At 44.8% G+C, this 22,958-nt stretch overlaps 1 protein-coding gene across 2 annotated transcripts in view; it reads left to right on the top strand.

Moving 5' to 3' along the window:
* The window catches only part of dusp23b (dual specificity phosphatase 23b), a 45,291-nt gene extending 23,030 nt beyond the window's left edge, over nt 1-22,261 (top strand). The window contains exons 2-4 of one of the 2 annotated variants that reach the window (XM_041188158.1): nt 990-1,267; nt 5,260-5,350; nt 9,684-9,753. In XM_041188158.1, coding sequence (XP_041044092.1) covers nt 1,001-1,267; nt 5,260-5,350; nt 9,684-9,736 — 411 coding nt within the window. In that variant the 5' untranslated portion in view covers nt 990-1,000 and the 3' untranslated portion in view covers nt 9,737-9,753. Of the gene's footprint in view, nt 1-989; nt 1,268-5,259; nt 5,351-9,683; nt 9,754-21,069 lie in introns of those variants that run through there. The other variant, XM_041188157.1, reaches the window with a different exon arrangement.
* The last annotated feature ends 697 nt before the right edge of the window (nt 22,262-22,958 follow it).

Here is a 22,958-nt window from a genome sequence, read left to right as displayed (position 1 = left end):
GTATGTGGCAGGTGGCGAGGATAGTTTGGGGCGTGTGTGGGTGGGAGCAGCATTGTGTGTGTGTGTGTGTGTGCGTGTGCGTGCACGTGCAAGACAGGGGGCCTGTGTGTGTGGGTGGGGCAGGCCTTGTGCCAGGGGGTGGGCGGGGGCTGGTGCGGTACATGGTAATCAGCCTATGTTTGATCTGATGCCATGAGCTCGCATGTTGAGGACTCCCAGAACAATTCACTCCTGACTGTATAGCACTGTGCCTGGGACATTGTCTGTTAGATAGGTTTTTGTGAGTGGGACTAGCCTGTGAGACAGCTCTTCCAACTTTGGCACTAGCCCCCAGTAAGGAGGACTTTGTAGGTTTGACAGGGCTGAGATTGCTGTTGTTGATTCTGCTGCCTAGGTTGAAGCTGGGTGGTCTGTCCGGTTCCATTCCTTTTAGGCTTTTTTCTCAAGCAGTTTGGATACAACTGGGATGGGCCATTTCCAGAGGGCATTTAAGAGTCAACCACATTGCTGTGGGCCTGGAGTTGCATGTAGGCCAGATCAGATTTCCATCCCAAAAGGACATTAGTGAGCCAAATGGGTTTTTACAACAATCGACAATGGTTTCATGGTTATCATTAGACTTTTAATTCCAGATTTTTATTCATTTCACCATATACCATGGTGGGATTCAAGCCCAGTTCCCCAGAGCATCACCCTGGGTCTCTGGATTACTAGTCCAGCGACAATACCACCACAGGCGGGCAGGAAAGTGGAGTTACGGCTATAATCAGATCAAGTATATCATTATTGAATGGTGGAGCAGGCTTGAGAGGCCAAATGACCTACTCTTGTTTCTTATGATCTTATATTCTTTGTAGCCTTCACTGGATAATATGAAACCCTCATGATCATTCCAACATCGTGAAACAAATCTATTTGTTATTAAAAAGTAGCAGCTGCTGGTTCTTAACATTTTGCATGATTATAGAAACATTGTTTTTTTTAAACAGGCGAATGAAAAATGGCTTCTCCTCCCCACAACTTTTCTTGGATTGAACCCCATAAACTAGCTGGAATGGCTATGCCACAATTACCTGCTCACTACCAGTATTTGTATGACAATGGCATTCAACACTTGGTCACACTTTGTGAGAGGAAGCCACCATACCGTGATTCCTGTCCAGCAGTGAAGATCCACCATATAAAAATTGATGACTTTTGCTCGCCCTCTTTTGAACAAATCGAAAGATTTCTTGCAATTGTTGAGGAAGCCAATGCAAAGGGTGAGGTATGGGTGGACGTTTATCGCTTCTCTATATTGAAATTCATACCTGACGTTCCTCAGTTGTGTGCTGGTCAGACTGTTTTTTTAGACTTACAGAACTATCCCGTCAATGGAAAATACCACTTGCTTAGCCTGTTGTTCAGATTTTTGGGATGCTTTGCCTTTTCAGGGTAATTTGAGGTAGACTGGGCACTTCTCAGGTACAAAAGTGGCGGCCTTTTGCCTGATGCACAGCGAGCAATGATCCGATCAGGATAGCCATTACCCTGTAGGATAGCTTCAGTGCACTCTATTCCTGTGTCGAACTTGCAAGGTGAGAAACTGGCTAGGGCCCTATTTACAAGATTGCTGATAAGGCCAATCTTCTGAAATTTCAGTGTCGGTATGATGCCAGGGTATGTAGGCCGTACATCCCAACTATTGGCTAATTGAATCAAACAGCATTTTCCTTCGGATGTTCGTAATAGGCAGAGTACAGACCGTACTCAACCAGCCCCTGTCTACTGTTAGATGATGTGATTCTGCGATTGAGCAGCACTTGCTGAACAATCCTGAGTGCGCCAATAGCTACACCAACAATAATCAGTCAAGCTTGTAACGTGACTCATTGACACTTGCTGGAGGCAACATGCATTCATTTGCAGGGACCGGTTCTCTGGAAACAAAAGGAATATGCTCAGGCTTTGCACCTTTTTTGAATTAGCGGGGAATTGATTGTTCCCCATTGCTTTCTCCGTGGCAACCCCTTGGCCAATCAGAGTCAAAGTCAGACCAGTTTGTCCTGATGAGTGCAAGACAAGAGGTTTTGGCAACATGTCTCTCTTTTCAGCAATATTCAAATTCTGTACAGCCAAGCCACAGTTTTTATTTTGCTTTTATAAATTGTGTTATCTTTCTCTTGTTTTTATTTTTTCACTGTTGTCATGTTTCTTACTTTGAAAGTTAGCACAGTATAGTTGATGTGTTTTCTACATCTACTTAAATATCAGATTCAGATCGATGACTAGTGGAGTTCCGCAGGGGTCAGTGTTGGGACCACAACTTTTCACTTTATACATTAATGATATAGATGAAGGAACTGAGGGCATCCTGGCTAAGTTTGCAGATGATACAAAGATAGGTGGAGGGACAGGTAGTATTGAGGACCAGGGAGGCTGCAGAAGGCTTTGGACAGACTAGGAGAATGGACAAAGAAGTGGCAGATGGAATACAACGTGGGGAAGTGTGAGGTCATGCACTTTGGTAGGAAGAATAGAGACATAGACTATTTTCTAAATGGGGAGAGAATTCAGAAATCTGGAGTGAAAAAGGACTTGGGAGTCCCAGTCCAGGATTCTCTTAAGGTTAACTTGCAGGTTAAGTCGGTAGTTAGGAAGGTAAATGCAATGTTGGCATTTATTTCGAGAGGACTAGAATATAAAAGCAGGGATGTGCTGCTGAGGCTTTATAAGGCTCTGGTCAGACCACATTTAGAATATTGTGAGCAATTTTGGGCCCTGTATCTCAGAAAGGATGCTCTGGCCCTGGAGAGGGTCCAGAGGAGGTTCACGAGAGCGATCCCAGGAATGAAAGGCTTAACATATGAGGAACTTTTGAGGACTCTGGGTCTGTCCTCGATGGAGTTTAGAAGGATGAGGGGGGATCTGATTGAAACTTACAGAATACTGAAAGGCCTGGATAGAGTGGACGTGGGGAAGATGTTTCCATTAGTAGGAGAGACTAGGACCTGAGGGCACAGTCTCAGAGTAAAGGGAAGACCTTTTAGAACAGAGATGAGGAGAAACCTCTTTTGCCAGAGAGTGGTAAATCTATGGAATTCATTGCCACAGAAGGCTGTGGAGGCCAGGTCATTGAGTGTATTTAAGACCGAGATAGATAGGTTCTTGATTGGTAAGGGGATCAAAGGTTACGGGGAGAAGGCGGGAGAATGGGGTTGAGTAACTTATCAGCCATGATTGAATGGCGGAGCAGACTCGATGGGCCGAATGGCCTAATTTCTGCTCCTATGTCTTATGGTCTTATGATATGCAAATGAGAAATGTTGGGACTAATCCTTCTCATACACCCACTCTCCATTGTCAGAAATAATTGCTTTGAGAGATTGGTGAAATTTTCTCATTAGAGACAATTGAGTTCAAGTTATACAATAAACTTTATTCATTCCATCATATTGTGCTGAATAAATCTATTCTCATTGTGTTAAATCAGTCAGAACCTTTAAAATATACTATCCTGAAGCATTGGATAGTATGCTTTATTTTTAACTCTGGGACTTTGATTTAAATTTAGCCTTGGCTAATGGAAAGAAAATATCTCTGCCAGTCTCCCACAAATGAGCTTGGCATTTCTATCTTGTCTGTAATGCTTGTGACATGAAGAATACACGAGACTATCGTCCTACAGTCACAGAGTTGCAACTTTTTTCCATCCTATTTTTAATTTTTCATTATATTCATTTAATTCCTCAGCTATATCCTGAGGCATTAAATTAATACCTTATTTAATACTCCATGTCCCCTAAATGTTCGCCTACTGACACTTGATCCACTTGGCCCACCTTATTCCCAAGTACAAAGTCTAGCAGTGCCCCTTTTTTCAATGGACTGGAAACATATTGCTGTAGAAAAGTTTCCTTAACACACTGCAGAAAACCTTTCCCTTATCTGCCCTTACCCAAATATAAACTGGGATAATGGTAATGTAATTAAAGTCCCCCATTGTAATGACTGTCTCATTTTTGTACCTCGCTGTAATTTCTTTGCAAATATATTTCTTTATATCCATCCCACTACAGATGTACAGACGTACGCTCTATTTAGGTGCAACCAGTCTGCCCAAACAGGTCCCATTCTCCTCCACAGCCAGTCCCAGTGTCCAAGAATCTAAAGCACCCCATCCCTGCACCATCTTTCCAGTCAAACATTCATGTACTTTATCATCCTGTTAATATACTACCTCGTGCGTGGTACTGGGAATAATCCAGAGGTTACTACTTTTGAGGCCTTGCTTGCTAATTTGCAACCTAGCTCACTAAATTCTGAATGCAGGACCACTTCCCTCTGTCTGCCTGTGTCATTTGTACCAATGTGAACCACGAATGCTGGCTGTTCACCCTCCCCCATTAGGGTGCTCTTCAGCAGCTCATTGACATTGAGAGTAATTGATATTAAGTATCTTCCAAAAGGTTTAATTTAATTTAAAGGGGTAAGTCATGGCAGGAGAGCTCAAAGCCATGGTGTGCTCCTCCTGCTCTATGTGGGAAGCTAGGCACATTTCCAGTGCTCAGGGCCAGCATGTGTGCGGGAAGTATCTCCAGCTGCAGCTCCTGGAATCCTGGGTTTTGGAGCTGGAACGGCAGCTGGGAACACTGTGGAGCGTCCATGAGATGGAGAGTATTGTGGATAGCACGTATAGAGAGGTGGTCAAACCGCAGGCTGAGTCCACAAGCAGGAAGGGAATGGGTGACCACCAGGCAAAGCAAGAGGACTGGGCAGGCAGTGCAGGAATCTCCTGTGGCTATTCCCCTGATATGCCGCTTTGGACACTGTTGTGGGGAATGGTGGGGGAGTCCAGAACCAAGGGTCATAGTATGGATATGGGGTAGACCACTTAGGACTGAGATGAGAAATTTCTTCACCCAGAGAGTGGTGAGCCTGTGGAATTTGTTACCACAGAAAGTAGTTGATATCAAAACATTGTATGTTTTCCAGAAGGAGTTAGATATAGGTCTTGGGGTGAAAGGGATCAAAGGATATGGGGGGAAAGCGGGAGAAGGCTATTGAGTTGGATGATCAGCCATGATCATTATGAATGGTGGAGCAGGCTCGAAGGAGCCTCCTGCTCCTATTTTCTATGACACCCTTGACCCTGGCACCAAGGAGGCAACACATCACCCTTGAATCATGTCTGCAGCCTCAGAAACACCTATCTATTCCCCTAACTATCAAATCACCTAACACTTGCTCTTCTCATCTTTTTTGTACCCCCCTGTATAGCGGAGCCACCTGCCATGGACTTGGCTCTGGCTGTATTCCTCAAGTGAACCAATATCTCATCGGTATTCAGAAACACACTGGTTGGAGAATGGTATGTAATGGGATGTGCACTACCCCCCCTGTTCCCTTTTCACTGTCTAGTGGTCACTCATCCCCCCCTCTCCCTGCATACTCTTAAGCTGTGGGGTAACCACATCTATGATGTGCTATCCACAAACCTTTCAACCATATGCACGCACTGCAGTGAGGCCAGCTGCTGTTCAAGTCCTGAAACCCAGAGCTCAGGCTGTTGCAACTGATGACACTTCTTGGACAAATGGTTAGTCAGAACACATGAATCCCCCTGGAGTTCCCACACAGCACTGGATGTGCACTCTAGATGCTGGAGCAGCTAAAAAAGGGACTGGGGTGTTTTGTTGACCCCTTTAATCACATTTTGATTTAAAGTTTGTAAGTTTCCTTTAAACTTTGTTCTTGGTTTTATAGCTGACCTGAATTAGGGGCTGTGTCTGATTTATCCCAATTTTGTTGATTTGGTTTTCATTTAAAAGATTATCAAGAGTTCAAATCTCACAATGGCAAACTATGAAACAACGTAACTTCATCTGAAACAGATGGAAACGGGTTTGTACTCGAAAGAGTTACTAGTGGTAATAAGCTTTACTTAAAAATAAAAAAGTAAGACTCACCAGCTACTCACTTTTTACTTGTTAAAAACATTAACTATTAAAAATGTTTGTAAAATTCCCAGTTGTTTTAGATCCAATCCCTAAGCAGCAATACTCACCAGCCAATCAACTTATGACTTTCCTTTGTCACAGCTTGATTTTTTTTTTTAAACTCGGCGCTCTGCAGCTGCAGCTCCCCCCTGACTCTGTTCCTGGCTCTGTCTCGAAGCTAAGTGAAAGGCCCCTCCCCAGGCTGGCTCTCAATTTATTCTATTCCCTTAGTTTTAATGATTCCCTTCCAAGTCTGCCTCTGTATCCGTTCCCAGTCTTCAAGGTAAATCCTCTACTGTTGTGATTTTGGGCTCTGATTTAATTAGACCGCCAGTTTTGGCTGTTTTTTTAAATTCCTGCAGGCAGAATAAATGTTCTGCACCTACTCCTCCCTCCACTGATCGACAGGCACTCTGTTTTGAAATAAAAATGGAAGCTTCCTGCGTGTCAACGGAACTGGAAGTTTTCGTTATGACATCTGCTGCGCCATGAATGTTTGGCTGGGTTCCAAGTGCTTAGGCTCAACAGGTGGTCTTAGAACTATTGAAACTTTTTGGAGAATATCATAACAGAATGTTATCTTTGCCATTTCTTGTTGGTTTATAAACCGTATAGGCACTTACAGGATTACATTTCTTTTTCTCTTGGGTTTTTTGTCCATTCAGGGTTTTCTTAGATTATTAGAGGTTTAATGTTTTAAAATACTTCCCACTGCTATTATTTAGCCCCTGAGGAATGCACGTGGTGCATACTGCACCATGTGTATAGTGGCTGCGGAGGATACATGGGAGACAGAGAAGGCACGAGGTGGCATGACCAATCTGAGGGGGCATGAATGAAATTGGGGGCACTGAGGGGGCAAGGGTGATTTGAAGGACATAGAGGATACATGGGGGGGCATTGAAAGGGCATGGCCAATCTGAAGGGGTGTGGAGGACACGGGGAGCACAGAAGGGTAGCATGGGTGATCTGAGGGGGCACGTGCTGGCATGGAGGGTGGGCATGGTTGTGAGGCAGCCTTTAAACAATTTTGGGAGCTGGGATACTGTGTTGGAGAACCAAGGCAGGCCTGCTAACTGGCCCCCTCCTCTGCACCCACGCAGTCCACAGCAGCTCGCAAAATGCACTGTGAATGCAACCTCTGTGTGAAAAGACAAAGGTGGCTTGTGAAGTCGCACATGGGTTGCGTGTGCTGCTTGCAAGTCGCGAAAGTGCACAGACCAGGTTTACCCTGTCCTAAGCGAAGATTCGGTCCAAAGCCGCCAGTATAATTGCCTTTAAATGGAAACGTACTGGACCGAGCATATGACCTTCAATAATTCTTTTGCCACTGAAGTGGAATACTGTATGTTGCTTAACATTGATTCACTTAATTGTTGTTTCACTTTAATGTCGTTAACAAAGTGGTGTCAGTACACCCATTAAACATTCCCAGTTTCATTTTAATGTCGTTTGCCACTGGCTTCCTTTTCTGTGGCCTGTTTGTGCACATGACCTTTTCCTGCGGCACTTTGGCTCTCGGCCTTAGCCTCTCTTCCTCCTATGCCCAGCCTTGCCTCTGCCCCACTCTCACCTCATACCCTCTGTTCTGAGTCTGTTCATGCTGGTCCGCTCCTGGCTCCTGCTGTTGGCTTGGTCACTGGCTCTGCTGCTGAAGTCATGGGCTCCATCTATTGGCAGCTGTTGGTTGGTGCAGGTAGCCTTGACTGAAGTTGCTACCTGCACGACCAACTTCTGCCACTAGATGGAGGCTGGTCAATCTAAAAGTACATTTTGATATTGGTGAATGTACTCTTCTAATTATTCTAAACATTTAACATTGTACAGTATTGTACATTGTATTTCTTTCATATTTAGTGATATATTTTAATTTGCAAGTTACTTTTAGCCAGAAATGCACAGCGCTGCACATGTATGATACAGGACTTCAACTTGTATAGTGTTTGTTTTTTCCCAAGCAAGAAACAGCTGAAGGAACCTAACTCTGGCTTTAACATTTGATTCATATGGTAACCTATGATCCGCTTAAAGTCACAATTTTCAGGAGCACAGCCACCGCATTGGCAGCTCATCGGCACCTCCTTGAGGGCAACTAGGGATGGGGAGCAAATGCAGGCCTTGACAGTGACATTCACATCCCATGAGCAAATAATTAAAATAAATAATGCAGTGTTCACCCTTTTGAAGGCTACTATTGAATCTGCAAGAGGGCCGTTTAGCTCAGTTGGCTGGATGGCTAATGTGTGGTTCATAGTAACAGCCAACATCATGGGTTCCAGGGTTCAAAATTCACCCTCCAAAAGTCCCCAAAAACCTTGCAAATATTCAACGACAAGGTCAACCACAGAGAGAGAGAGAGAGGTTGTCCACGCATGTGGGAGAGACAGAATCCGTGGGGAACAGCTCCCCCCTGATCACTTCCCAGCTCAGCCATGCTGGCCGCTCCAGCTCCTCCAAGCGTGGGTTCTTTCCCTCCCGCTCTGTCTCCCTCAAGAGACCAGATTCTGTGGTTGGAGAAGCAGTCAGAGCAGAAGGTGGGAACCTGGATTTGGAGGAGTTATTCTGGTCAGTCCTGCTGCCGCCATGGAGGAGACTTTCCGCTGCGCCTTCACCAATCCTTGGGCATCCTCTGGGAGGCCAAGAAGAATAATCGGAAAATGGTGGGGGGTGCGGGGGGGGGGAGAAGAGGAGGGAGTCCCTGCCATTTCTAGGCCAGAACAGGCTTGGGGGAGCCGTCGCTCAGCCTCGTGGGGATGTTGCGCAAGGTGCATGTCTGTCGGGCTGGTGGCCCTAGTCTCGGCTGAGGGCGGGGGGCTAAGCCTGAGTCTCGGCTGAGGGCGGGGGATGGGCCTGAGTCTCGGCTGAGGGCGGGGGGCTAAGCCTGAGTCTCGGCTGAGGGCGGGGGATGGGCCTGAGTCTTGGCTGAGGGCAGGGGTTGGGCCTGTGCCTCAGCTGGCTGGGGTTAGAGAGGGGTTGGAGTTAGGGGGTGGTGCTGGACCAAGTCTTGGCCACGGTCAGGGGTTAGTCTCGGCCTGGAAGAGTGGGCGGGCCTGAGCCTCAGCCAAGGAGTCGGGGGTCAAGCTGAGCCTCGGCGGGGATATGTGGGGGGGGTTGGGGTGGCTGTGGGGGATGGGACGAGGTCTGGGGGCGGGGGTCGCAGCTTACAAAAGTGGATCCTTAGTCTCGCCTGCTGATTTGAGTGGGTGGGCGGGGGTTTGTGTTGGGACGTAGCATGTGTATGTCTGCTGGGGACGGGGGGGATGGGGGGGGGGAGTGTTACTGCACCTTCTGCCACCAGGGAATTTGGAGAGCTAGACTGAAACCTACATGAGTAGTTAAACAACGGATTTTCATATTTACGCACAGATTTCCATATTTACATGCAATGGTAGCTTTATGATCTCCTGGAGCGATGCTTTATTCGTGCTTATTTCGTTTTCAACTTAATTAAATGCTAATTCTCACCATCTAGTTCTTTTTGTTTAAATGCCTGTCTTTTTATTTTTGATATGGCACAAAGAACCATTATTTATGTTCCTTTAGTCTGTCCAATCTGTCTCATTAAAGTGTGGGTGATCATGAGAGGAGACGCTTTGGCTCAGAAAATGCCACTGAATTATGAAGTATACTTGAATTAGTCCATTTGTTGCATGATGGCTAACTTAATGTTACACAATTAACTTGTGTGTTCTCCCCTTATTGCAGAGTTGGACCTTTGGAAGTCTGATGCTGACTCTGTTCTTCAGCAGTCACTTTAAAAAGAAGTATTGAAGGGATAGAAATTTGAAACTGGCAGAACAAAAGCAAAAGAGTTTAATTGTTCGCGGTTAATTTTTTAATAGGGGTGACACGCGTGAGACTCATTCCCAATAAGTTACCTTGTGACAAGTGGTTTGAATTTTCATTTTGGAGACTGAGTATGGGAGATTTATTTATAATAAAACATCTTACTAAAACATCTTGTCTATAGATCGCAATTTAAAAGATTTAACATATATACAGACATAGCTAAAGAAGGAAACCCCCAAAAGAATTCATCACAAATTGTGATAAATACCCAGTTCGTCGTTCATGTTAATATTTTAGACGTAATATTCAGTTCGGGGAAAATTTAAGTTTAACTATAGAAAATGGGATAAATGCAACTAAAACAGCTTGGAGTCCATTACACTTAAAAGGCTGGAGCCATGTTGACTTATGGGGTTAACAGCTGGAAAGGTTAAGAGCTATAAAACAGCTGGTGGGCTTAACTAGCTGGGGAGCTGAAGATGTGGAGCGGAATTTTCCATTCTGGGACTGAGTCCCGGGGCGGGAACCGGGAGTGTTTCCCACTGTGGAGGCTGGCGGAACTCGTGCCATATCGCACCACGCTGGCCTCATTAATTATGCAGTTGGGAATTCCCTGATGTTTCTCGTTATTGGATGTTGCACACCCTGATGTCATATCTGGGCGCCATACTTAAAAGGTACTTGGACATCATACCTACCCACCATTGAAGGAGGAGATGGCCCAGGGACCTCCAGCCCTCAGGTTCAGTGACACATCCTTGGAAGTCCTGCTCAATGCAGTGGAGGCCAGGAGGGGCGTCCTCTGTGCAGAGGATGGAAGGAGGAAGCCCAGCCATCATACCAAGCCTGCCTGGGGGGAGATCTCCAGGGAGGTCAATGCCCAGGGCCTCTTCCAGAGCCCCTGCGGTGCCACAAACAGATGAATGACCTCATCTGCTCCATCAGGGTACATGAACCCACAACTGCTCCCACTCCCCTCAAGGAATGGCACAGGGGACATGGGCCTCAGTGGTAAAGGGAAACATTTATGCAGCCCATGCATAAAAGAGCTATTGCTGCATAGGCCCACTGGTCCATCTAGTCTACATGTGGGTCACTGTGGGTCCCTGACCCTTCCCCAGCTCAGATGCCGTCTGGGAGGGGTTTGGGTGGGACGTGGGCAAGGGCTTGAGGGCATCAGCAAGTACCGTGAATGACATGCCTCTGTGAGCCTTATCCTTATATCTGCGTGGGCTCACTGCTCTGGAGGGTACTGCCCCAGAGCCCTTGTGGACAACCTGCAGCCCAACAATCACACAATCCAGTGGGTTATTTGTAAGAGCGGAAGCATGCGGAAGATACCTGAAACCCAATTGCTCTCAGCCCCACCTTCTCTCTTTGAGGCACAGAAAGCGAGAGAGAAGATGGGAGGGGCCCGGCCTGACCTCAAAACCTCACTGACTTCAAGGCTAGGGAGGGCCCAGATGGGAGGGCCCAACCACCCAGGTTGGTGGGTGGCCTCTGTCCAGTGAGATCCATGCATGTCACATAGAAACCTAAGGGCCATGAGTTCCTCCATGCTGGAGACAGTCCATTGCAGTCGGTCGCTCTCTCCTCTCTTAAAGGGGCCAGCAGGCGGAGGGCAAGGGAGCAAGAGGAGGCCCTGTTCAGCAGCTCATCCAGCCTGCAGAGAACTGAGGACATTGGGGGGGGAGGAAGAAAGTGCGCCTGTACAGGTGTCACAGCACTCACCACCCTCCACCAGCGCAGATACACACACCTTGGTGGGTGCCAGATGTAGTTCAGGCTGAGTCTCGCCTTCCAGTGGTCACCACATGGACACGTGTCTGCAGCAGGAGGAAGCAGGGTCGGCCAGACTCATCGGCACTCAGAGGGCTGCTGGAGAATAGGCACCCGCGACATCCGAGTCAGATGATGAGCCTCTGGGATGGGCCCTGCATGAGATGCTGGGGAAGCTGAGAGAGGCGCGGGGGGAACATCAGGCACAGGGGGGGTCGGAGGACCCCGGCAGAGTGGCATGTGATGCGGAGAAGTCCCTCCACCTACTCTCTGAGGTGGTGCTGACATGCACGCACATCGAGGTCTCCATGGGGAGGGTGGCAGACACCATGGAGAACCTGGTCCAACAGAACACCCAGTTTCTGCCAGAGATGTGCACAGACCTGCACTTCATCACTGTAGCCTTGGGTGAGCTTTTGCTGTGGTTACACGAGAGGGGGATGGGACACAACCTCCCTCCAGGCGCCCATTTCCCTCAAGGAGTCCGGCGGGGGCCCTCGGGCCTCCAAAGGGAAGAGGGGCGGCTGTTGGGCACGCCTGGGACCTCCGCTCAGGGCTGAAGAGGGGGTCCGGCCCTTCAGGACCCCCCCCCCTTGCTTGTGACCCCTTCAGCTTTATCCCCTGTGACTGTAGAGGGAGCGGCTGACCTTCAGGACAGTCAAAGTTAGCCGGGGTCCTCCAAGCCTCGGGTCTCCGGAGGACAGCCACCAAGGTCATTGAAGGCACTGGGGGTAAACTGGTCAGCAGGTTGCCTCCCCCCCTGCTGCGGGTGTCAGGGGGAATCCTCCAAGGGTCACCAAGGGTTGGTCTATGTCCCCCGGAATCAGGCATGTGCAGGGAGGTAAAGGTCTTTGCCAGGGCCCTTGCGAGCTGTGTGCACAAGTTTTCCCGCGCACACTGAGCCTTTACCCTTCGTCCGCTCATCTGTCCCAAGGCACTAGCACTGTCAGTATTACGTGCTGGGGTTCCTCTTCAGTTGTCCAGTTGAGCTGACCTACATCCCCACCCACCCCCCCCGATGACCCAACCCCCATGCAGCATCTCGAGATCTCCTCCACAAGGCTCTGCATAGTTGCAAGCAGTCATGGTTGTCATTAACTTCCCGCTGCAGTCAAATACCTTTTCCCCTCCCCAGTGACACACACACACCCACCCCCCCACCCCATAACCTTTGTAATATTTGACCTTCCCGTGGTTACCCTTCAACCCTCCCCCATTACCCTCGGTCCGTGCAAGTGAACATCAAAGTCCCCTACCTTCCTGAGGAACTCACCCCCCCTGTGACTGGGGATCTGCCCCCTCTCAATATGCAGACCTCCAGAATCCGCTCCTCCTTCCACATCCCCTCCAACAATCTTCAGCACCTCTTCACCCGTCATTGTTGAACCCTTGCCCTCCCACCCTACCAGCGATCACTGCCCCCTTCAACCCTCGCCATCCGTTCCTATCACCGATTTCTGGAGTATACCCTCCCCCCAGGACATGTCTATTCACAGCACAGACCCCTCCCTCTGAATCCCTTTCCCCTCTTTCCCCCCCCATGCAGTTCACACCTGCACAACAACACCCCACCGTCAGCACAACAGCACGCCCCTTCCCACCCACCCACTCCATACCACCTCACCCATTCCACGACCCCCGCCGCATCTCGCTTTTTTCTGTCCCACCCTCAATCATCTCCTCCTTCCCTCCCACCCATCCCCCAGGTCTCCACACCTGCTTCACTTCATTCCCCTCCTCCCTGTCTAATCCCGCCCCCAGCGCAGACCATCGCTGCCCAAGAGCGCCTCCTGCTGCGCGAGGGTCCACCTGGCGGATGCTGCACCCACCCACTGCTGCGTGTGGTGTTCCAGGGTCCACAGTCGCTGGAGGCCTCCACCCCAGGTCTCTGCAGGCTGCCCCGGCTACTTCGGCTAAGTCCTGGTATGTCCACGCCGCTTTGATCCAGACCCGTTCGGGACCTTGGGGTGAAATCCCCCTGGCGGCACAGGTGATGGGGTGGGGGAGGGGGAGGGTGGAAATTCCAGTCGGGCTTTCAACTGCATCCCATTAACGGGATGCACAGTGGTTTCGGTCCAGCCTCTCTGGCGGGAATGGCAACCTGCCAAGACGGGCAGGAGTGCACCTTCCCACTAATTTTACGCTGGTGGGAAACCGATTTTTTTTTTGCTCCCACCACATTGTCCCATCCACCCCCGACTCCATCCGCCATTAAACCCACTGCAGGGGGAGCTGGAAATTTCCACCTTAATTGTCTACACTGCTTGCAAGGAAGTGCTGTCCGGAGAGACGTTTTGTTTTGGGGGCTGGGGCTAAATTAGTAAAAGCATTCAGCGAGCCCTGAAAGGCTATGTCATCGTGGAGTTGGGTGGAGCTTAAGAAGGTTTCTCCGGTTGCAATTTATCTGTCTGCTGGGAGAGGGGGTGGGTTGCAGTTTGGATCTCGTGCGGCTCATACTTCACCGAGAAGCCCTGAGACCTGTTAACAGGCCTTTGAGGCAGTTGGGGCTCAGAGAAGCCCTGGAGAGTGAGTTGAGAAGGTGGCAGAAGGTCACTGGTCCGGTGCCAGGCAGGTAAGCGTCAGAAGCCTGGGGAGGCATTTATGGCTCAGCACAGCCGGGAACCTGAAGTTCGAAGAAACCCAGGGGCAGCGCAAGCTGAGTGAAGCTAGCAGTCTGCGGAACGGTTGGAATTGTGCCAGTAAGCAGAGGCAGGAACCGCGGTCTCGAAGAGTCTGAACCATCGGAAGGTGAGCAGTCATTGAGGCAGTCAGAGTCTGAGTAGCATTCGAGGGAATTCAGAGGCTTGATTTTTGAAAGTGAGGAGTCGAAAACCCTTGTGCAGGAGACAGTTTTGACAAGATTTTTGTGATTTGTAATGGTCACTGACGTCTGGGTGAGTTGCTGAGAAATCCATGGGATTTGTCTTGGCCGCATCTGCCATTTAATGTGCGATGTGGTGTGTTTGACCACAGCTTGCCTGTTAGAATTAACATGAGGTCAATATAAATTAAGTGTTAGAGTATAGGATAGATATTGTAAATTTTACTTTCCTGACTATGCACAGTGAAGTTTTTTTCTTTGTTTAAAACCGTGGAATCTTTGGCTTTATTCTCTTGGTGGGTAACTGGGATTTCAAACTTTGTCTACTTAAAACAAAAATTTACAGGTCCTTAACCAGATTTTAACAGAATACAGAAGGTAAACTTACTATATGACTGTATCGCCTAATAAAGGAGTTAGTAAGAATGAATAAGGATCCCCCAAAAACCAAACAATGGCCCCTGTAAATCAAAAAGTAGCCTCAGGAAAATCTCTAAAGATCCCTTGGGGAAATAAAATAATTATTTTGACTCCCGGCAGACTCAATTCCTGTTCCGGCTGAGGTAGACTTCGGACCTCCCTCCTCAGCTTGCCCCTAAGAGTGGAAGGCAAAAACTACCAAGAAAGCATCTCTGGGAATAGCATTAGCAGACAATGAGCAAATGGTACTCCTTCAGGCAGTGCGCACATACCGGGCAGAATTGTCTGCCTTTCGGGCGGGTGGACCCGACCCAATCCCTGCCCCATTTTAAGTGGCCAAATTAAGGGCCGCCCAGCGTGATGTCCGCCGGGAAGCGCTATGCGCTCCCTGTTCCGGGGCGGGATTCCCCAAATGTGAGAGTGCGCTCTTTTGCGCATGCGCACAATAGAGTGCACATCTCCCTGAGGCTAAGCGCTGCCTCAGGGAGGTCGCTAAAAATAATAAAATCCTTAACATGTCCCCCTCATGTGACAATGTCACATGAGAGGGGACATGTTAATAAATTTCACTGAAACTTTAATAGACTTTTTTAAAACAGACATGAAACCTCATCCCGCCGGTGGATGAGGTTTCACATTTTTTTCAGAAGTCCGCTGGGGCTCCTGGCCTGCTCGTCAGCCTTAAGGTTGGATGGGCAGGTTCTTTAATTGTTTTAATTATCCTGTCCGTGGCCTCAGTTGGCGGACAGCTGGGTCTGAAATTCATTTGTTTCAATGCGAGAAGTATAACAGGCAAGGCAGATGAGCTTAGAGCTTGGATTAGTACTTGGAACTACGATGTTATTGCTATTACAGAGACTTGGTTGAAGGATGGACAGAATTGGCGGATAAACGTTCCAGGATTTAGATGCTTCAGGCAGGATAGAGAGGGATGTAGAAGAGGTGGGGGGATTTAGGATATTCAATCCAACACCAATTGTGCATAAAAAATTGTGCATAAGCTACTGGATGTCAAAATACGGAATCAAATCAATACTCACATGGGGTATGGTCCATTAAAGACAACCCAGATGGATTAGTAAAAAAAAAAATCAATTCTGACAAATTTAGCTGAGTAAATAAAGGAGTGCACTGATTAACAAAATGCAACAACTGTTCTATTGATTTTCAAAAAGTATGCATGAAGCTACATAAGATCATAAGAACGTAGGAAATAGGAGTAGGCTATATAGCCCCTCAAGCCTGTTCCACCATACAATAAGGTTATGATTGATTATCAGCCTTAACTCCACTTTCCTGTCTGATCCCCATTTCCTTTGATTCCCTTAGAATCTAGGGGTGTTATTTTCTTGGCCATTGACAGGTCAGTGGGCGGACAGCTGAACTCGCTGTGTCCCCGCCTTCCTGAAAATTTAAATGGGGTGGGATGACGTCGGGGGTTTCCCCCTGATGTCATCCCATGTCATTTTGCCATCGGCAAGCGGGCCCCGCCCCCTTCTCGCCAACGACAAAATCCAGCCCACTATGCATTGAACCTGCCTTCACCACACTTAGTCTGTGCATTCCAAATCTTAACTGCTAATTGTATATTAGTTGTATTTAATTGTATGCAGGTTGTGGGCATTAACTGGGGATTCACTTGTGTCTCTATATACGTAACAAAAAAGTGAAGAGGTACATGTTTGTAATGTATATCTCTGTAAATAAATGTTTATGAAAGTGTGTAAAGATTGTTTCCAGGTATACCTTTTAACTTGCTTTCTGGATTAGAACATTACCATCATAGCATATAGAAAAAAAAAGTCTCTCTTGTGCTGCCTCTTGTTCCTTTTTCAGTCATCTTAAATTTATGTCCTCTGGTTATTGACCTTTCAGCCATTGGAAACAGTTTATCTTTATTTTTTGTTTAAACACTTCATGATTTTAAAAGCCTAGAGCAAATCTCCTTTTAACCATCATTGCAATAACTTCTCCAGTCTATCTACGTAACAGTAAACCCTCATCCATGGAACCATTCTAGTACCTCCCCCAAAGCCTTCACGCTGCTACTAAATCACGGTGTCCAGAATCATTCTAGCTGAGGCCAAACTGATGTTTTATATAGGTTCAGCATAACTTCCGGGCTTTTCTAATCCTGTTTCTACTAACGACGCCTAGAATCCCATAGGCTTTCTTAACTGCTTTGTTAATCTGTCCTGCCCCCTTAAAGATTTATGTGCAAACACTCTCAGAACTTGTCTCTGTCTGCTTGCACACCCTTTAATTAATATGAATTTCATCTCCTCATTCTTCCTACCAGAATATATCAATGAATAAAAGCAAAAAAACTGTGGATGCTGGAAATCCAAAACAAAACTAAAAATACTTGGAAAGCTCAGCAGGTCTGGCAGCATCTGCAGAGAGGAACACAGTTAACGTTTCGAGTCCGTATGACTCTTCAACAGAACTAAGTAAAAATAGAACAGAGGTGAAATATAAGCTGCAATGAATGCCATGTGCCCAAATGCCACCAGCCTGTGTATATCCTCTTGAAGTCTGTTACTATCTCCCTCATTGCATAGTATACTTCCAAGTTTTATGTCATCTCCAAATTTCAAAATTCGGCACCGAACACCAAGTTCAGGTCATGAATATATTTTCATCAAAACAATGGTCTAGTACTGAACCCTTATACCTCCCTCCAATCTGAAAAACTGCAATTCATCACAGTCTTGTTTTCTACCTCTTAGCCAATTTTGTATACGTGTTTCTATTGCCCCTTATATCCCATCAGCTTCAATTTTGTTAACAATCCTAATATGTGGCACTTTATCAAATGCTTCTTGAAAATCCATATAGAGAACATCAACTGCACTCCCTCATTCACCCTTTGTTAACTCATCAAAAATCAAGCTAATCAAACATGTTTTTCCCTTAGCAAATGTCCTTTATTAGTCTATGCTTACCCAAGTGTCTGTTAAGTTCCTCCTGGGTTATTATTCCTAAAAGCTCCCCCCACCATTAGGCTAAACTAATGCACCTGTACTTAATTAGGTTATCCTTCTCTTTTTTAGAACAAACAATGGTTCAATCCATTGGTACCATCTACCATTGACTCTCGCCAGTCTACGCCCCCCCCCCCCCCCCCATCTTGCCCACTCTCTTGCCCATCCTTTCTATTCTCACCTGGTGTCCCCAAACCGCCGCACCCACTTTCGGCCATTGCCCCCAATCACTCTCACCAAGGTACAGATGGCTCAGTGACTCTGTTCTCAACTCGTCCTTTGAGCTATTTGTGGCATAAAAATAATTGGAGCTGAAGGTTGAAGAAAAGAATCAAACTCACAATGCAATGCTTCAAGTTCTGGATCAATATTTTCTCTTCTTTTCAACTTTAACTTTATGAATTGTGGTACTTAGCATTTGTTGTCAAAAAAATCTTTCTCTACGTGATACAGTAAGCAAGACAACGAGAGTCATCCGAAATGCTGACGTTAAAAGTAACAAATGCCTAAAGCTGATTCGACTTCTGAGATTCAGCCAGATGAACACATTAGCAGCCTTGCATTGTGTGTTCTACTTCAATGCTAATTAGTTCATTGGTTAACATTAACTTTACCCTGCCAGTACTTTTTTGCACGGTGGAGAATTTATAAAGGATAATTAAAGGTAAAATTACTAAATATCTAGATGAAGAGAAAATGATTAGAAGCAGGCAACAAGGACTTCAGAAAGGAATATCATGCTTGGCATGCCCAATAGAGTTATTTGAGGAGGTAACCCATAAGGTAAGTAGGGAAATGCAGGGGCTGGGTAACCCGTGAACTTTCAGAAAGCCTTTAACAAGCTACAGAAGAGACTATTGGAGGAGATTAAAGGGAAAGGAATTTGGGGAAGAGAAAAAAAATTGAATTATTCCTGAAGACCGAAGAGAGCTGATTAGGGGGGATATTGGTAAGATGGGGGGGATATTGATAAGATGGTGGAATGGGCACAAAAGTGATAGATGATGTTCAATATTAATAAATGTACTGTGGAACATTTTTTAAACAATGTTTTGAATGGGGAAGAGCTGGGTGTTGTGGAAGAGCAGAGGAATTTGGGGGTTCGGGTTCATAGGATACTTATAACAGTACCCCCATTGGATATGGCCATAAACAGAGGTAATGGAATGGTGAATAGCGAACTTTCATAACCAATGATTTTTCAAGATGTGAAAATCAGGATGTAATATAGCTGTTTAAAAACCTAAGACCGTAGTCAGAGTATCCTGCAATTTTGGGCTCTACATTATAGGAAGGATGTCAAGATATTAATTGGAACAGATAGGAAAGTTAGAGAGAAACTATTCCTGCTGGCTGAGGAGTTTAGGTCTAGGCACAGTCTTAAAAATTAGAGCCAGACATTTTGGGAATGAAATTAGGAAACACTTCAACACATAAATGGCAGTAGAAGTTTAGAACTGTCTTCTGCAATGGCAATTGATCAAGTGTTAATTTCAAATCTGAGGTTGACAGATTTTTGTTAACCAAAGATATTAAAGGATTTGGGGCAAAGATTGGTACCTGAAATTAGATCACAATTGGCGAAACAGGCTCGAGGAGCTAAATGACCTACCGTTGTTTCTACGTTCCTATATTAGTGGATAGAAATAAACTGTTTTCAGTGATTGAGGGGTCTATAATAAGGGAATGTGGATAGATTGAGATATAGGGTAGAGAACAGGAGAAACATTTTAAATAGAGGATTGTGAAGCTATCAAATGCATTATCTGAGTTAGTGATTTATATATAGACCATGTCAATGATTAAGAAATGTTACTTAGGTGGTTGAAGGAAAAAAGGGTTATGGGAACAGTGGGTCATTGGAATTATACATGAAACTGAGCCATATAGCCCTATTGTGTTAAAATTACGTAGACATTATACATGATTAACCTTTTAAAGCCTTTGCTTGTTATACTTTTAAACCAAGTAATTGATATTTACCCAACTTGTTCATGCTTCATTTTTCCTTGTAATTGTAAATAAATCTATTATTTTCTTTACTCTACAAATTACTCCAATCCATGTATAATATGGCATGACATCTCTGCAAATAAGGCATTGTTAATGCTCATAGTCGTGAAACTCTTGCAAGGACAAATTAAATATAGACCTTGGGGATTGTAAAGGGCAAGAAGCATCTAAAGAAACTGCTGTATATAACCCCAAAAGTTCAAAAAAATTGTAGCACCTGGGAATGGTGCATTTGTTAAAAAAGGATTATGCAAGGGTATTTTCTTTGTGTTTAAAATTAGATCTGACACCGTAGTCTCCAGAGTAACTTTTGCTTGATTGAAGTTGAAATCACAGCTGTACCAAAGCTGATTTGCTGTGCCTAGAAGCTATAGTAGTTTGCAGCTGAATGATGTTACTCATGATGGGCAATAACAACTAACCCAAAGGAATTTGTACTACTGGTATTCATCTTTGTTGATGGACTTTAGAAGTAAGTGCAGAATTCCCCTAAGCTTTATCACAGTGGCATCACTTATTCCCTAAAACACTGAATTTCTGAGTTAATATTGAACCATAGCTTTGAAATTACTGTTGCTTATGTTCACATATCAATACTTAAACTTATACACCACTAAATAACGGGATATCTTTAAACAGTAAAGGAATTCTATACAAATACACCTCAGCTTGTTGATAATATTGCTAACAGTAATTCCTAGCCTTTTATAGGGCAATTCAGGATACAGGCTTTGGTCACCCATTGCATTCTACACTTGTGTGGTGGTGATGAATTGACTTGTACAGACTTACTGGAACCATTGTGACATATAAACATTTGAAGTTAATAATGTGCATACGTAATTTGTCTGGCTGGCTGAGTAAGCTGGCTAATTGAATGAACTGTTGGTTCCTTGCAACAGCGCAAAGGGAAATATCTTTTTGTAATTTAACAAAAGCAATTTGTTTAATAATATTAGATTTTTTGAGATTCAGTATATTCCACTGATTGGGAAGTATTGCAATATTACAGTGCACTGTGAGGATAACCTTGACTGAGTTATCATTTACTGGCTTGTTCACCGATAAAGATAGTACAGAGTAAGCCGGAATGTTTATAACATCGGCAATGGATCTCAAACCTTGGAAAGGTTTTCTGCATACTTGTCTTTCTTTTTGAGAATAGTGCTATGTGCACATTGCCAGTTACAAATTTTAATAATTTATCAATGAAGTGGTGAATTGCTAGTGGACTAAACAAGAGAGGGCAGTGCTCACTGGCTTGTTTTATCTCATCTGTTTCCAGGGAGTTGGAGTCCACTGTCTCCATGGTTTTGGGAGAACTGGAACAATGCTTGCTTGTTATCTTGTGAAAAGCAAGAAAATAACAGGAGTTGACGCAATTGCAGAAATACGAAGAATTCGTCGTGGCTCTATAGAAACCAGTGAACAAGAAAAGTCAATTATACAATTTCATCATCATATAAAATAAGTAATTTTTCATATTACCGTACAAATATTTTGTTCAGATTTTTCTAACAGGATAGCTATTTAAAAACATTTGTTTATTCAAAGTGATGGCTAGTACAGGTTACTTTGAAGGATGAAATGAATCTTGGCACTTCTGGGATGCTTTATTTATGTTCACCGCTATAAAGTTGTAGTTTTTTTTTTAGTTTCCTGGTGAATTTATCCATAATTATCACTTATTGTGGTAATTAATTTGATCAGAAGAACTGGCTTGCTGCTTGTGATGAAAGTATAATAATTTCCATAATATTTTTATGGTTTCTTGTGAAGTAGTTGGGGCTGTGTGTGTGATGTAATTACATTTGGAGCCAAGAAGACTGCAAGTTTGAATTCATCAAAAGCTAGATATTTGACATGCTAATGAGTAAACATGGATGCTGGTTTAGCATGTAAGGTGTGCAGGGAATTTGCATTTTTAGATAAATGAAGAGATTTGGATTTCAAAGGGATCTTAGTCTGTTTACAACTAGCCAGATTAGCAAGGCTTAGGAGTGTTTATTTTTCCCAAAGGTTACTGACAATATATTGGCAGCATGAAAGTTTTTATATTATGAGGAAGAAATAGCTTCAAAGACATATGGGACATTAGAATTTACATATTAAAAAGAGAGAAACATATATGAAAGAGAATGAACGGCCATGTGGCTGAAGTCCATGTAAGATCTAACAGGAGTGTGTGAAATAGTCTTAATGAAGCCTCCGGCATTTGTGCGTAAGTCTGCTATATAATGAAACTGAAGTTGGGGAAAAGCCATGTGCAATTCCACTGTCAAATAGGTATTGTTAATTTTCTGGTTCTGTTTTAAATCTAAAATCTATTTTGGACCATTGCCTTAAAGGAGGTGTAACTGAGGATCATGTTGGTCAGACATTTTAGGAGTTATTATAATAGTGAGTAATTGTAGTGTAATGTATGTGCTTCACATCTTTTATTTTGTTAATTGTTAATAAATATTTTAATTTTTAAACTCTCAAGTTCTTTGTGAACTTATTACTTCTGAATTCAGTGCACACATCTCGTAATAAATACAAATTGCAAAACCGCTGTGATAGCGTGACCAAGTTTTCCTCATGGATTTGGTCCAACTGGTAACACATCATCTGCCACATCATAACTGCTACAACTTTTATATACCAAAATATATATGCCTCACTGTTGTAATATGACATCCTAACCTATAATGGTGCTGGATTGCACTGTCTGCTTGAGAGGATGTGCGTTTTAAGGTTTACTGTGATATGCATGAATGAAATGGTTGTGCAAATGTGTTAATGGATAATCTTGCTTCAAAAGATGTTTAAGCCTGCAAGGATGGTTTCCTTCCAAATTAAGAGGCATTAAAATATACTTTACTATATGCTCACTGAACCTAATTCATTTTAAGGAAATTATTTATGAAGTTGTGTGTGTTTCTTTTTCCTCTGAACCATTTGGATAGTATTGTTGCTAAAAAAAAATTCTAGGTCAATGACTCTCTATAATGTAATAATCTAATGCCATCAGGTGAAATTGATATGCTCTCTCATGCCTCCTAGTGGCTTTCCAAGAGCATTTTTGCCTGAAGCCTGAAAACAAATCATCTATTTTCAACTGGGGCCTTGTTCAACAAGGTAGATCGAAAAAAAGGAAGAATATGCAAATATAAAAAGAGGGGAATAAGTACT

The sequence above is a fragment of the Carcharodon carcharias genome, chromosome 5 (genome assembly GCF_017639515.1).
Source record: "Carcharodon carcharias isolate sCarCar2 chromosome 5, sCarCar2.pri, whole genome shotgun sequence".
Lineage (NCBI taxonomy): Eukaryota > Metazoa > Chordata > Chondrichthyes > Lamniformes > Lamnidae > Carcharodon > Carcharodon carcharias.
The sequence above is the reverse complement of the archived record's forward strand: the minus strand, read 5'-3'. Positions and strand labels throughout refer to the sequence as shown.